The sequence below is a fragment of the Primulina eburnea genome, chromosome 6, assembly GCF_022965805.1.
Source record: "Primulina eburnea isolate SZY01 chromosome 6, ASM2296580v1, whole genome shotgun sequence".
In the NCBI taxonomy this organism is placed as follows: Eukaryota; Viridiplantae; Streptophyta; class Magnoliopsida; order Lamiales; family Gesneriaceae; genus Primulina; species Primulina eburnea.
In genome coordinates, this window is record NC_133106.1 from 1,947,632 (window position 1) to 1,962,191 (window position 14,560).

At 35.8% G+C, this 14,560-nt stretch overlaps 1 protein-coding gene across 1 annotated transcript; it reads left to right on the top strand.

Moving 5' to 3' along the window:
- The first annotated feature begins 10,783 nt into the window (after nucleotides 1-10,783).
- On the top strand, nucleotides 10,784-12,646 carry LOC140833738 (uncharacterized). The gene has a single exon (XM_073198090.1). It carries the CDS (start codon nucleotides 11,285-11,287, stop codon nucleotides 12,497-12,499), a length of 1,215 nt encoding a protein of 404 aa, XP_073054191.1. The 5' UTR covers nucleotides 10,784-11,284; the 3' UTR covers nucleotides 12,500-12,646.
- The last annotated feature ends 1,914 nt before the right edge of the window (nucleotides 12,647-14,560 follow it).

Genomic DNA, 14,560 nt, shown 5'->3' on the forward strand with positions numbered 1-14,560 from the left:
TTGTAAAGAAATTTTAAATTCGTTTTCCGCTGTGATTAATTAACACTAATCAGATTGCATTGTAATAACGATTAGGAGCTAAGGGCCCCACATGATTCTATAATCTTTTCATCATAATCATTAAAAGTCGTAAGCTTATCCTCAACATTCACTGTTTCATAAGGAATGGACTAGAGATAACCCCCACAGTGATGTACCAAATTAGTGAGATTAGGTTGTCCCATTGAACCTAGTTCTTGGGATCTCCAGTCAGCGTAGGTTGGGTTTTCCTTCACACCAATTAATTCTATAGGCTTGAGCCTCATTCCCCTAGACATGTTCGCAACTAACTCTCTGTTTAATCCCTTGGTTAGCGGATCCGCTATATTATCCTTTGACTTTACATAGTCAACAGAGATAACTTCAGTTGAGAGTAGTTGTCTAATGATATTATGTGTACGACATATATGCCTAGACTTACCATTATACATTTTATTTTGGGCCCTACCAATCGCAGATTGGCTATCACAATATATGCATATAGCCGGCACTGGTTTTTCCCATCCTGGAACATCTTCTAAGAAGCGACGCAACCATTCAGCCTCTTCAAAACACTTTTCAAGAGCTATAAACTCAGATTCCATAGTGGATCTGGCTATTACAGTTTGTTTAGAATATTTTCACGTGATTGATGCACCTCCTAAAGTGAATACAATTCAACTTTTAGATTTTTAGTCTTTCATATCAGATATCCAATTGCATCGCTGTATCCTTCAATGACAGCAGGATATCTGGTATAGTGCAGCCCATGATCACGAGTGTACCTTAAGTATCTTAGCAATCTGATAATTGCTTTCCAATGTTCAACTCCTGGATTACTCGTGAATCTACTCAATTTTCTCACTGCATAAGTTATGTCTGGTCTTTTACAACTCATTAAGTACATCAAACTTCTAATGACTCGAGAATATTCTAATTGAGACATACTCTCACATCGATTCTTTGATAGATGATGACTGATATCTATTGGGGTTCTGGCCATTGCAGAGTCATCCTTATTGAATTTCTCAAGTATTTTGTCTACATAATGTGACTGACTTAGAACCAGCCCTTCTGATGTTCTATGAATTTTAATTCCAAGGATTACATCGGCTAAACCCAAATCTTTCATGTCAAATCTTGAATTCAATAACTTCTTGGTGGATTTGATCATCTTATCATTACTACCAATGATAAGTATGTCATCTACGTAAAGACATAAAATGACATATCCATTTTCAGTGGTTTTTATGTATACACATTTGTCACATTCACTGAATTTAAATCCACTTTTTATCATGGCTTTATCAAATTTCTCGTGTCATTGTTTTGGTGCTTGTTTTAAGCCATACAGAAACTTCACCCGTTTACAAACCTTGTTTTCTTGCCCAGTCGCAGAAAATCCTTCAGGTTGTTCCATGTAAATTTCCTCTTCTAAATCTCCATTTAGAAAAGCTGTCTTTACCTCCATTTGGTGTACTTCAAGATTTCGCAAGGTGGCAATCGCAAATATAACACGAATAGAGGTTATTCTCGATACAGGAGAATATGTGTCAAAGTAATCAAGCCCTTCACGTTGATGGTAACCTTTAATTACCAATCTGGCTTTATACTTATTTATAATTACATTGATTTCATTTTCCTTTTGAAACCCCATTTACAGCCTAGTGGTTTGCTTCCCGGAGGAAGATTAACTAATTCGCACATATGGTTTTGTAAAATGGATTCTATTTCGGAATTGATGGCCTCTTTCCATAGAGGTCCCTCAGATGAACTGATTGCTTCCTTGAAGCTTTGAGGTTCACTTTCCATCATGAAAGTGATGAAATCCGGACCAAAGGATTTCTCAGTCCTAGCTCTCTTACTACGTCTAGGTTCATTATCTTGATCAAGCTCTTGTTCTTTATCAATTGTCTCATACATTCTTTTGGATAAACTTGGTTCTTTCTTAGATTTGTATGGAAACATGTGTTCAAAGAAAGAAGCATTTCTTGATTCCATTATGATATTCTTGTGAATATAAGGTATTTGATATTCATGTACAAGAAAACGATATGCGCTACTGTTTTGAGCATATCCAATGAAAATGCAATCAACAATTGTTGGTCCTATCTTTACTTTCTTTGGAGTGGGTACTGCAACCTTGGTAAGACACCCCCACACTCGCAAGTATTGGTAGGAAGGACTTCTACCTTTCCATAACTCGTATGGAATTTTATCTTGCTTCTTTCGGGGCACCTAATTTAAAAGGTAATTTGATGTTAGAACAGCTTCTCCCCACATGTTCTGTGGTAAACCAGAACTTAATAACAACGCATTCATCATTTCTTTCAAGGTGTGATTCTTTCTCTCTGCAATGCCATTTTGCTGAGGAGAATAAGGTGCATTTCTTTCGTGTTTGATATCTTGTTGAGCACAAAACTTAGCAAATGTTGATTCATATTCACCACCACGGTCACTTCCTAGCACCTTAACTTTCTTGCTAAGTTGGTTTTCAACTTCACTCTTATATTGGAAAAATTTGTCAATAGCTTCATCCTTACTTTTAAGAAGATATACATAACAAAATTTTGTGTTATCGTCAACAAAAGTAATGAAGTATTTATTTCCACCACGAGTTTGTACACCTTTTAAATCACATATATCACTGTGAACTAGATCAAGTGGTTCACTATTTCTTTCAATTGTTCGAAAAGATGATCTCGTTAGTTTTGCCTCAACACAAGTTTCATATTTGCGTTGTCTATCAATTTGGAATGCAGGAATGCTTTTCATGTTAATTAGTCTACAAATTGTATCATAATTAACATGTCCAAGTCTACCATGCCACAAACACGAAGACTCAAGCAAGTAAGCAAAAGTATTAACTTTATTTATCACAGATTTAATAACCATTACATTGAGTTTGAATAACACATTACAAACATAACATTTGCCAAAAAACATTCCACTTTTCGATAAAACAACTTTATCTGACTCAAAGACAATGCGGAAACCATGCTTGTTAAGAAGCGACCCGGACACCAAGTTCTTGCGGATGTCCGGTACATACAGCAGCACATTGTTCAGAGTCAGTTCTTTTCCAGATGTCATCTTTAGAACAACTTTCCCTTGACCCTTGATTTCAAAAGTAGCGGAATTTCTCATGAATAGTTTTTCACCATTCTCAGATTCCTCAAGAATAGCAAACATATCCTTATCCGAGCAAACATGGCAAGTGGCACCAGTGTCGATCCACCACTCCCTTGGGTTCGAACCCACCAGATTAACTTCTGATATTACATCACAGAGATTCATATTCGAAACCTCTTGAGATATGTTCTCGACCACATTCACCTCTCGGTTTCTCTTTGGCTTCTTACACTCAGATGCCTTGTGACCCATACCATCACAGTTGTAGCATTTTCCGGAGAACTTTTTCTTCGAAATGCCTCTTGTTGTCTTCCTCGATGCGAAGTCGAACAATGAGCTCTTTAACATTTATCTCCTTGCGCTTGTGTTTCAAATAATTTTTGAAATCCTTCCCAGCTGGTAGTAGCTTTTCAACAATAACAGCCACTTGGAATGATTCGCTCAAAGTCATCCCCTCATCGTGAATCTCGTGAAGAATCACTTGGAGTTCTTGAACTTGGCTGATAACCGGCTTTGAATCCACGATTTTAAAGTCCAAAAAGCGGCCAACAAGAAACTTCTTGGCCCCGGCATCCTCGGTTTTGTACTTTTTGTCAAGGGATTTTCACATCTCTTTAGCCGTTTTCTTTTCAAAAAACACGTTGTAGAGCGAATCGGCCAATCCGTTTAGTACATAGTTTCGGCATAAGAAATCAGAATGATTCCATGCCTCCACAGCACTAACAGATTCAACATCTCTCTCACCCTCCTCGAGTTTAAGAGCATCCTCAGAGACGAATCTAGCCAGGTTCAGCATCGTCAAGTAAAACAGCATCTTCTGTTGCCACCTTTTGAAGTCCACACCAGTGAACTTCTCGGGTTTTTCACCGTGACTGGCTAGGACAGCAACCGTAGCAACACTTGAGGTAAAATGAGGGACAACTTGAGCCACAACAGGGACAACATAACCAGTTTCCCTTTGCACGATGGTTTCAGTAGTCATATCTGAAACAAACCACGTTCTGTTTTAAGTTTGTTAGAAAAATTGCTAAAAACAGTAGCGTAGAAACGAACTTGTAGAGATAAAGAAATAACCGAAACAAGTGTGATGTTTAAATTGTGACTATTGTGTAAAAGAAAACAAAACCAAACCGAGGCCTGTAGTATGTACAGTTTCCTTAAAACAGATTCGCCCTCTCCGGTATGTGCTTCGAGGTTTAAGCGGACGTCGGTTTCCCAGGATAAAACGGAACAACCAGCAATGACTTAGCACGAGACACTACTATGGTGAACTGAAAACGTACATTTACTTTATCACCGAGATTTAATGGAGGTCAAATGGAAAGATACCAATATGTAATGCAAGAGAGTGCTTGAAAGATATAAAATTTTCATGTGTATGAAACGAGGAAATGAACAAACTATTTATAAGCCTCAAAATACACACCAAGAGTCATGCAAGATTAATTAACTCAATTAATCTTCACATTAACTCAAGATTATGAAGAGCCAAAACTCTTCAATTAACTCAAGAATGTGGAGAGCCAAAAGACACTCTCACATTCATGAGACATAATTTTTTATTCAACTTCTAAATTTTATTATAATTTCCAACAATATATACCTTAAAAGAACTGATTCTGGTGGGTACTCCAGGAGGTAGCTCTTTCTGATTTGTATCAAAGGCTTCTATGTAAACGATATATTCACTTTTTTGCAAAGTAAGCGCCTTTATACTGGGCAAATGATTTCCCTTTGGAGATTTGCAGATTAGTCTTTCATCAGATATCGATTTAATCGAGAATGGAAAGCAATCTTGCACCTGCAAACGCGATGTGCCAAACTTCATTGTGCAGTCAACGCATGGGAAAAGATGATGTTACTCATGTTCTGCTCATCTCTCATCTGAATTCTTGACTAAAGGGGCTCAAAACGAACCACGATCCGGAAATGAAATCAGGCCTACATACCACTCTATCAAGTGAAAGTCTATTTCTGCTCATTGCCGGTCAAAAAACTAATGGCAAGGTTAAAAAGCAGGTACTTTAAGACAGTGGTAGGATGTGAAGCCATGCAAACCCTTATCATGTACCTCAATATTTTAGATCATGTTTACAAGAAAAAGTACTCCAATATTTATTATAAGATGTGATCTTCGGTTCAATCGACAGGCCTTTTATAAAAACAAGTGACTAGATCCTTTAAAGACATGAATGGAAGCTAGTTAAAGAAACGTAACCATGCCGCATTTTTCAAAACATCATGGACATCCTTTAATTCTTGAAAAGAAGAGCCAGAAACCGATAATTTATGGACTAAATCTTGTAGGTATGGAAATTCTCACTCTCAAACACAAACTCGCATATAATATGAATTTCCACAAGCTGCTCATTCAGAAATTAATGTGGCCCAAGTCATCTCCATTGGTATTCATCTCAACCAGAAAAAAATTCAACTTGAAAATGTTGCGCTAAAATGTATTGTATGATAACAGATTCATTTCCATTAATTTATGCTATTGTCGCACAAAATCAACCCTAAATAAATTGTATTTAGTCAAGCATATAGCATAAATTCAAGGTTCTTTGTGCAACTCATTGCTCTCACCGTTGTTTGCTGCCCTCTGGAACTCTTCCACCTCCGAAAGGATAGCTAGTGGTCAGAGTGGGGTGCCGATGCTTTTGTCGAGGCGAGCAAATTGTTTTGGTCACAGGGGGAACCAATCGCTTTGGTCGCTGCTGTGGCAATGGCTTGTGACCAACACACAACTTATTTCAATTCAAAATAATAAATATACATATAAGTGGAATTTAGACTTATAAATAAATATTATATATATTATATTGAGCCTACGTGTGTTTTCGGATGAAATTCGGTACAAAATATTAAAAATTTGGTATTAATATATGATATTTGATTACTAAAATGTTTCATATCCAACACTATATTATTTCTTAGTAATCAAACATGTATAAAAAATTTGGTATTAATGACACATGATTTTTTCGTATAAAATTTGTTACAAAACATTAAATATGTAGTGCTAATATATGATATTTCAGTATAATTTTTTTCAAATCGAATATTAATCTATGATACAAACAATTATAATAAATATTAATATATTTATTTCAATTTTATATTCAAATTTTATTTTTGTACTATATATAAAACAATTTCCAAAAAAACATGTATTGAATTGATGTTGCCACGTGAATTGATGATTATGGCCAACTTCGCCAGACTGAAAGGTATAGAAGTAAATAGTTAGCAACCAGGGAGAATGATGAGTTTTGATGCGTGACGTGCTATTTTTTAATAAGTTTTTCCCGTACATTATTTTAATTAGAGGATTAAGTGAAAATTATTTTATTATACAATTATAATTAGTTCTCCAATATGTTACGAATAATTATCGACACAAAATTTGAATCTTTATCCTTTTCATGTGTAAACATATACTATACATAGAGTTCATGATAACGATACTTGAATGGTGAAAGTGTGTCTTTAATCTTTTTTTTCACCCATAGTGTGTGGGCGATTTTGTGTGAGGAGGAGGAGGGAATGAGAGAAATTTCGATGGACAAAATTTTGTGTGCAAATATTGGGTTATTTCATATTACTCTTAATGAAATAATGATAAATTTTGATTCCTGATATCGTTATTTTGATTTCATGATCAAATCATGAATCTTGCTTGAATAAAAACATTGTTATTTCATTATTTAAAATATCTCAAATATGTATTTTTCTATTCTCGAAAACATCGTGCATAATTAAATCATTATCAACTTTTGCTATATATATATATATATATATATAAACACTTTTAATTAAATAAATATTATTTAATTAATATATTATAGATTTTTCTAGAATTTTGGAATTAGTAGTCACTGGTACTAATTTTATTATTTAATTAGTATATTCTAAATTTATTAAATAAATAATTATGATCTCATTATAATTTTGATCGACGATTAGATAGCTTCGATGTGTCGATAGTACAAATCTTGTTCATATAATGAAAAATGAAATTTTTGAATGACAAAATTTTACACTGATCCATTTTTTACTGCTGCTAGTTTTGTGAACACCTTCACCAAAACAGGCGGTCCCACTCTCCTCAATTAATTAGAAATTAAGCTAAATTTCACAACTTTCATTACATGTAATCAACTAATAAACTCTTTTCAAAGTCATATGTTTGATCCTCAAACTACAGTCTCCAAATTCACCTCATTGAATTTGATTATCTCAATGGGAACACAAATCCAATATTTATGTGACCATCAATGGTTCAAAAATACAGCTAGCAATGAGTTCACAATTTCATGTGATTCAGAATAAAATTTGTTCATATTCGGACTTATCCTAATTAGCCTCATTTTTTCAACCCGTCGATCAAAAACATCAGAAGTCAAGTCTGATTGCATCAATTGGATCATGGTAAGAGAGTCTAGTAGCATATCATCATTATCTCTTAGGTATCTGATAAGCACGAATTATATAGCATTTTAGGGACATTATTTTGTCGTATTCGTGCTTATCTGGCCTTTTTTATTCCGAGTTTCGCGCTTATTTCGTCTTATTATGGCTATTTGCAGGTTTGACCAAAAGAGGATGAAAGCCAAAGGAATGAAAGAAAAGTCAAGCTTCGCAATGCCATGTCAGATATACCCGGAAAAATAGCAAAAGGAAAACACCCGGACCCATACACGGACCTCGTGTAAGGGTCCGTACCTCAGAAGCCGAAGGAAGACAATTACAGACTATACACGGACCCCCTGCCGGACCTGTACCCGGGGTCCGTGTCAGCTATCCTCGAGAGAAGAAAAATCCAGAGTGTACACGGACCTCGACACGGGGTCCGTGTCCAATGTTCCGGAAGAAAAATGGGCAGAGTCTACACGGACCCCCCTCCTGATGCATACACGGGGTTCGTGCCCTTGAGATCAAAGTCAGATTTTGGCGAAGATTTGTTCGTGATTTTGGAAAGAAATATAAAAGGGGAAAACCTAGAAAGAAGGTGGTTGTTGAATTCTCATAATAGAGCCGACTTTTGAGAGAAAAACAAGACGAGAGCTTTGAAACTTTTGAAGACGGCGACAGTTTGGGAGATTCGAGAGAAAAACCGCGCAATTCACACGCAAGATCCGCACACCATCGCTGAGATTATCTCTTCCCTTATTTTCTTATTTCCATTCATGAATACGAATATTATATTTGATCCTAGTTTTGAATTTATGGAGTAGTTTTCTGGTGATCAGGACCACAATAGGGACAAACTTTTGATGTTATTCATTCACTAGATTATTTGAATCTACGAATTAATTTATGTTATTGATTAATGTTTGCGTAATTCTCGTGCTCTTAATCTGACCAATTATTTGCATGTATGTTGTTTGATCTTGACTCGAAAGAGAATAGATTAAATTTAGCTTCAAAAATATTAATCAACACATGGTTAAATCGACTAGAAATGGTATTCGGTTTCAATGTGCGATTTTAGGCGACAGTTGTAATTCCATCGTTGGATAATGCGTTTCTGTTTGATTAAATTCAATTAGAAATAATTGGACTGCTAAATAAAAATAGGATTATAAATTCTAGAAATAGATTTATAGTTAATTCAGGGAATTTCATCGTGACATCGAATAATCTGTGGTTATTTTATTCCAGTGCTTGATAATAAACAAAGTTTGGACCGTTGTGCGTTCCCGGTCATTTATTTAAATTTGAAAATATCCCAAGTTTAAACATGTTCCGAAAATTCGATCTTAGTTATTAATTTAATATATTCTAATTAAATTTTACTAGTTTAAAGTATCATCAATCACTTTGTCTTTTTTTTGCCTAGATTAAATCGAATAACTTAGATCTTAGTATTTAAATAATAGTCTCTGTGGGATCGATACTTGGACTTGTCATCCATTTACTATAAATTGACCTAGTCCGCTTGCTAGAATTAATCCAACCGAAACATTCGGTCAGTATCACTGATAATACCTGCAAGAACTTAAGTTATTGTTAACGTACAGTACGGTCACTTCAACTCATATATCACGATCGAATCTGCAACCACTTATATGTCGAGAGTTGCAAATGTATTCGATAATGATGTAATATATCTTTGAGTAATAATAGTAGTATGGTATGTGCAACTAGTAAAACACATTTTCCTAAAGCACATGTCTTATTTTGGTCAGAGATTCCTTACACTATTAATCAATCATATCACATAGGATATTTTCACCCATAGATGAGTGATGAATCACCCATTGAATACAATGCATTGGCTACTACGTATTTCGAAACTACATCAACTTCGCCACCTGATGACTCTCAATGAGGTCGGTAAACGGATCAAAGTATATGCTAGTATATAGTGCATCTAAATTGTTCTGGGTCAAAGCAATAATGGTGTACAACAATAAATGCAGACTATTTCACTCAATCAGTGATAACCAATTGGACAGTTCGAATAAGGGTTGTTCAGTGCATCATCAAATAAACTTCATCTGTATGAATGAATATATTCACATCCTTACCAATAAAACATGGTGTTCATATCACATATGTCAGTCTCAAGCTCAAGTAACTTGTATCCTTATTTTAAGCAACTGAATCGACTAGCAACCTGCTAAAAATATACGGTACGCTTCCCTAATGAGTTTCATGACCTTATTTTGAGAGACATGACTCATGGTACCTATAGTATATTCAAGAATTTTATCTATACAGCTTGAATGAGTATATAAATAAAGTAATGTTATAATTAGATAAAAAAATAAAATATTATTTAAATAAATATTGGTTTAAATAAAAGTCATTAAAACTCAAGTCACAAATTGACTAACTGATCACTTACTCTAACAAGATTTATTGTAGTTTGTAAAATATCTGATAAACATCAGATAAAACTAGATAATCAATCAAGTCCAACTCCATCTAGAAATAGAAAAAAATAATTATGTTGATTACTTACTTACAGTTATGCTTAAACAATATCTCAAATTTTAGATGAAATCAACATTTCGAAACTCAATTGTAATAAACATACTCCCCTATTATAAGAAGGGTTGAAAAAAACTTCTTAAACATGTATTTCATAATATATCTTATATCTCGTACACATATTGCCTTAATATTTGGTGGGTGGAGAGTTGATTAAATTTGTTTGGATCAATATTATTAGTACATAAGTTCACCAAAAAAATAAATAAATAAATAAAATCTAATTGATGTGACCTCTATTTACCTCGTTACACATCTTTGTCAAACACACACACACACACACACACACACACATATATATATACATATATATATATATTTATATATATTTATATATTACCAACATCGTCAAGATTCTATTATTCATTGGATGTAATACACTTGGTGGGTGATCCACCTCTCATTTGGGGAAAATTCGATGCTGCCCGTGCAGGCACTGCCTGCACGGGCAGATCCAAGGGCCAGAAAATTTCTGGCCCATTTTATTTTATTTTTTTAAAAAAATTTCACCCCACATAATTGAATCTTGACCCTTGATTGGGTGTGGGGGCAGTGCCCCCACACCCAGGATCGACTTTACCCTTGTTTGGTGGGCTTCTTCACCCGTTGTATAATTATTTTTACATTATTTTAGTAATAACAAATAATCCACCTATCCTAATAAATGTTATTATATATCTGGTGGATTGCCAGCAGAGCAACCGAAGCGTCGAAAGACAGCCTCGTATGCTTCCACATAGGCTCGGACTACCGTTTGCCAAGCCTAACCTCGAAGTGTACAATCACTCTCCCGGCACACGGTAAAAGACCCAAATGCTTCCTGCCATTCTCAATTTCCCTATTTTTCTTCGTCTTCTCCCACAAGCCACACAGACCCAACAAAAAGAAGAAAAAATAGCATATTCTTGATCTACAGATATCGCATTTTTTAAATTTTTTTGCAATTGCTGCTTTCATGTGAAGATAGTCAATTTCAGCTTCCTCTTTCTTCACTGCCTTTTAACATTTTTCTCTCAACTTTTGATGCTGTCTCCATCAAAGCTCTCACGTTTCTCTTCACGGTAAAGCACCACTTTCAGAATCCCTTTATAAGTCCCTCCAAATATTATTCTCGAATTTGCTTGAATCTGCAAGGATGAAGTGTTTTCTGAGGGGGAATGGCTGCTTCTGGTTCATGTTTTTGGCCCATTTGGTTTTCGTTCTGAAATGTGGACTTCTGGTGCATGCAATGCTGGATCCGATTGATTTCTTGGCGCTGCAGAATGTTCGTAAAAGGTTGGAGGATTTGCCGGGGTCGAATTATTTTGGCTCCTGGGATTTCACTTCGGACCCGTGTGGTTTCTCCGGTGTGTATTGCGACGGAGATAAGGTGGTTGCTCTCAATCTCGGTGACCCCAGAGCCGGGTCTCCGGGTCTGACGGGTAGGCTTGATCCGGAGATTGGGAAACTCTCATCAATGGCGGAATTTACCGTTGTCCCCGGTCGGATATTCGGCTCTCTGCCCGATTCCCTGTCTCAGTTGAAAAACCTCCGGTTCCTTGCCGTCAGTCAGAACTTCATCACCGGCGAAATCCCGGCGAGTCTAGGCCAGCTCCAGGGACTCCAGACCCTTGATCTTAGCTTCAATCAGCTGACAGGGAGCATCCCATATTCCATCGGAGCCCCGCCGGCGTTATCCAACATCATCCTCTGCCACAACAAGCTATCCGGTTCAATCCCACCTTTCGTCTCCCGATCCTTAACTCGAATCGACCTCAAACACAACAACTTATCCGGTTCGATTTCCCCAACCGGACTCCCTCCTTCCCTCCAGCACCTCTCGATGTCATGGAACCAGCTCACCGGACCGGTCGACGTGCTCCTGACCCGATTGAACAAACTGAGCTACATCGACCTCAGCATGAACCGATTCACCGGACCCATTCCCCCCGAGATATTCACCTTCCCGATCGCCAACCTCCAACTCCAGCGAAACCAATTCTCCGGCCCAGTTCGCCCCACCAATCTGGTCACCATCCCGACCATTGATCTCAGCCACAACCGCCTCTCCGGAGAGATTTCACCGATGTTTTCCACGGTTCAGAAGCTGTACCTGAACAATAACCGGTTCATGGGTCACGTCCCCGCCAGCTTCGTGGACCGGCTATTGGCTTCCAACATACAGATACTGTATCTGCAGCACAATTACTTGACCGGAATCGAGATTAATCCGACGGTGGAGATTCCGATCAGCAGCTCTTTGTGTCTGCAGTATAATTGTATGGTGCTGCCCGTGCAGACCGCTTGCCCGCTTAAAGCTGGGAACCAGAAAACAAGACCAACATCTCAATGCATCGAGTGGAAAGGGTGAGTGGGCAATTTAGTCTTTTCACGTAGGAGGGTATAATCGGAAATATATTTTGGTTTTTCTTTATAGATTATTATTTGTTCTTTATCATATATATATATGTATGGGTACTTCCTGTAATTAAGAAAACACGCATCTTTTATATCAATGTTTGACTTGATTTTGTGAGGTCATTGTCTCAACGTTATCATGTACTAAATAGAATATGTTTTTTTAAGACGGTATCACGAGTTTTTATCTGTGAGATGGGTCAATCCGATCAATTCAATATTCATATAAAAAATAATACTCTTAACATAAAAAGTAATACTTTTCCACATCATCGTTTTTAGGGAAATCTTGGAATGTATAGGTAATAGGGATATTCACTAGATATGTAAATTTACATTTCACATTCCATGTGAAAATACAGTAAACTAATCATGCATTTGAGAAATTCTCCCCTTTGTAAAGATCAACGTGACAAATTAATCTCCAAAACAGGTAGATATAAAACGGTAACCGTTTTATAAAAATAAGATTAATTATTTATTTTGACTTACAAAGTACTTATTTTGGAGTTTTAGTTGTTTGATTTGATTCTTTGAATACTCGAAATATGTAAGAAAATATTGGATTTTTGAGTATCAACATAAATTCAGTAATTGTTGGCCTTTTCATTGAAAATTCGTAAGATGACTTATTCATATCATTTAATTTTTGAAAAATCATAGTTATCACTCATCATGGAATTAAAAAAAAATATTTATTTTGACAGATAAAGTACCTATTTTCGGGTTTCAGATATTTCATTTGACTATTTGAATACTTCAAATGTGTAAGTAAATACTTGAATTTCAAATAATATTAAGTGACTTTTGATGTTATCATTTGTGAAGTTAAAATGTGATATTTAATTAATATAAATAAGATGTAATTCAATTCCACAAATACTTGCTTTTACTTTTTAATACTCAAATTCGATTAATTGAGTATGTAAAAATATATTAATTTGAAGTTAATATTGAGTAGTCTTTGATGATGTGATTTGTGAATTAAAAATGTTATCCCTAAATTGGTACCAATAGCATCTAATTCGATCCCACATATATTTGATTTTACCCCTTTTAGAGTCAATTTTTTTGGGATAAAAAAAATATAGTTTCAAGTAATATTGAGTGGTTTTTCACGTGTAATTTGTGAAGTTAATGTGATACCCAAATTGATACAAAAGTATCTAATTCGAGTATATCAATACTTGATTTTACTCCCTAAATACTAAAATTTGATTAATTTTTATGTCAAAATATATAGTTTGAAAGTAATATTGAGTGAAACGTTTACTCTTTTAAAAGTGCAGAAATATTTTTTTTTACTCGCTCGTAATTACAAAATAATATTTAAAATAATTTTATTTATTTGCCAACAAGAATAACACAGTTTGAAAATAACTAACTTCATCCAAAATCAACGTGAACATAAACGTGTAAAAATCGTATTATCATCAACATATAAAAATGTGCAACTCCACTCAAAACACATGAATCAAAATGCGGAAAAACAATGGTCCTCGGGTCGTGTCACCGCCCATCCCGCCTGCCTACTCAGTCTTCGGCACCTCCGATCCCCTGATCAAAATGCTCACCTGCATCACACACGCCTAGTGAGTCTAAAGACTCAAAACACCTGTACTAGTAATAACGAGTACATATACGTAGCACACAACAGTGAAAAATAGCATAATCAACATACATTTCATGAGCTTAAAAACACATGAACATAAGCGTATCGTGTAAAAACGTAACGTGTCAAAACATATCTCATCATGTTATCATATCGTATTCGTAAGGGTGACCTGTCCAAAAATGGTAATAGCATGTATCATCGTATCCGCATATACATGTTAAAATCTTAATTTGAATTCCGTTCATTAGCTGTGACTTTCGTATCATCGTGTCAGTCGATGGATCCATCTACGTGTAACCGCGGTACTCGGAGGTGAGAGTCATCAGCGACGGCATTACCCGCCCACTGAGCCCGGGCCTTACATGTCATCGTGTCATCGTGTCATCGTGTTAGTCACAA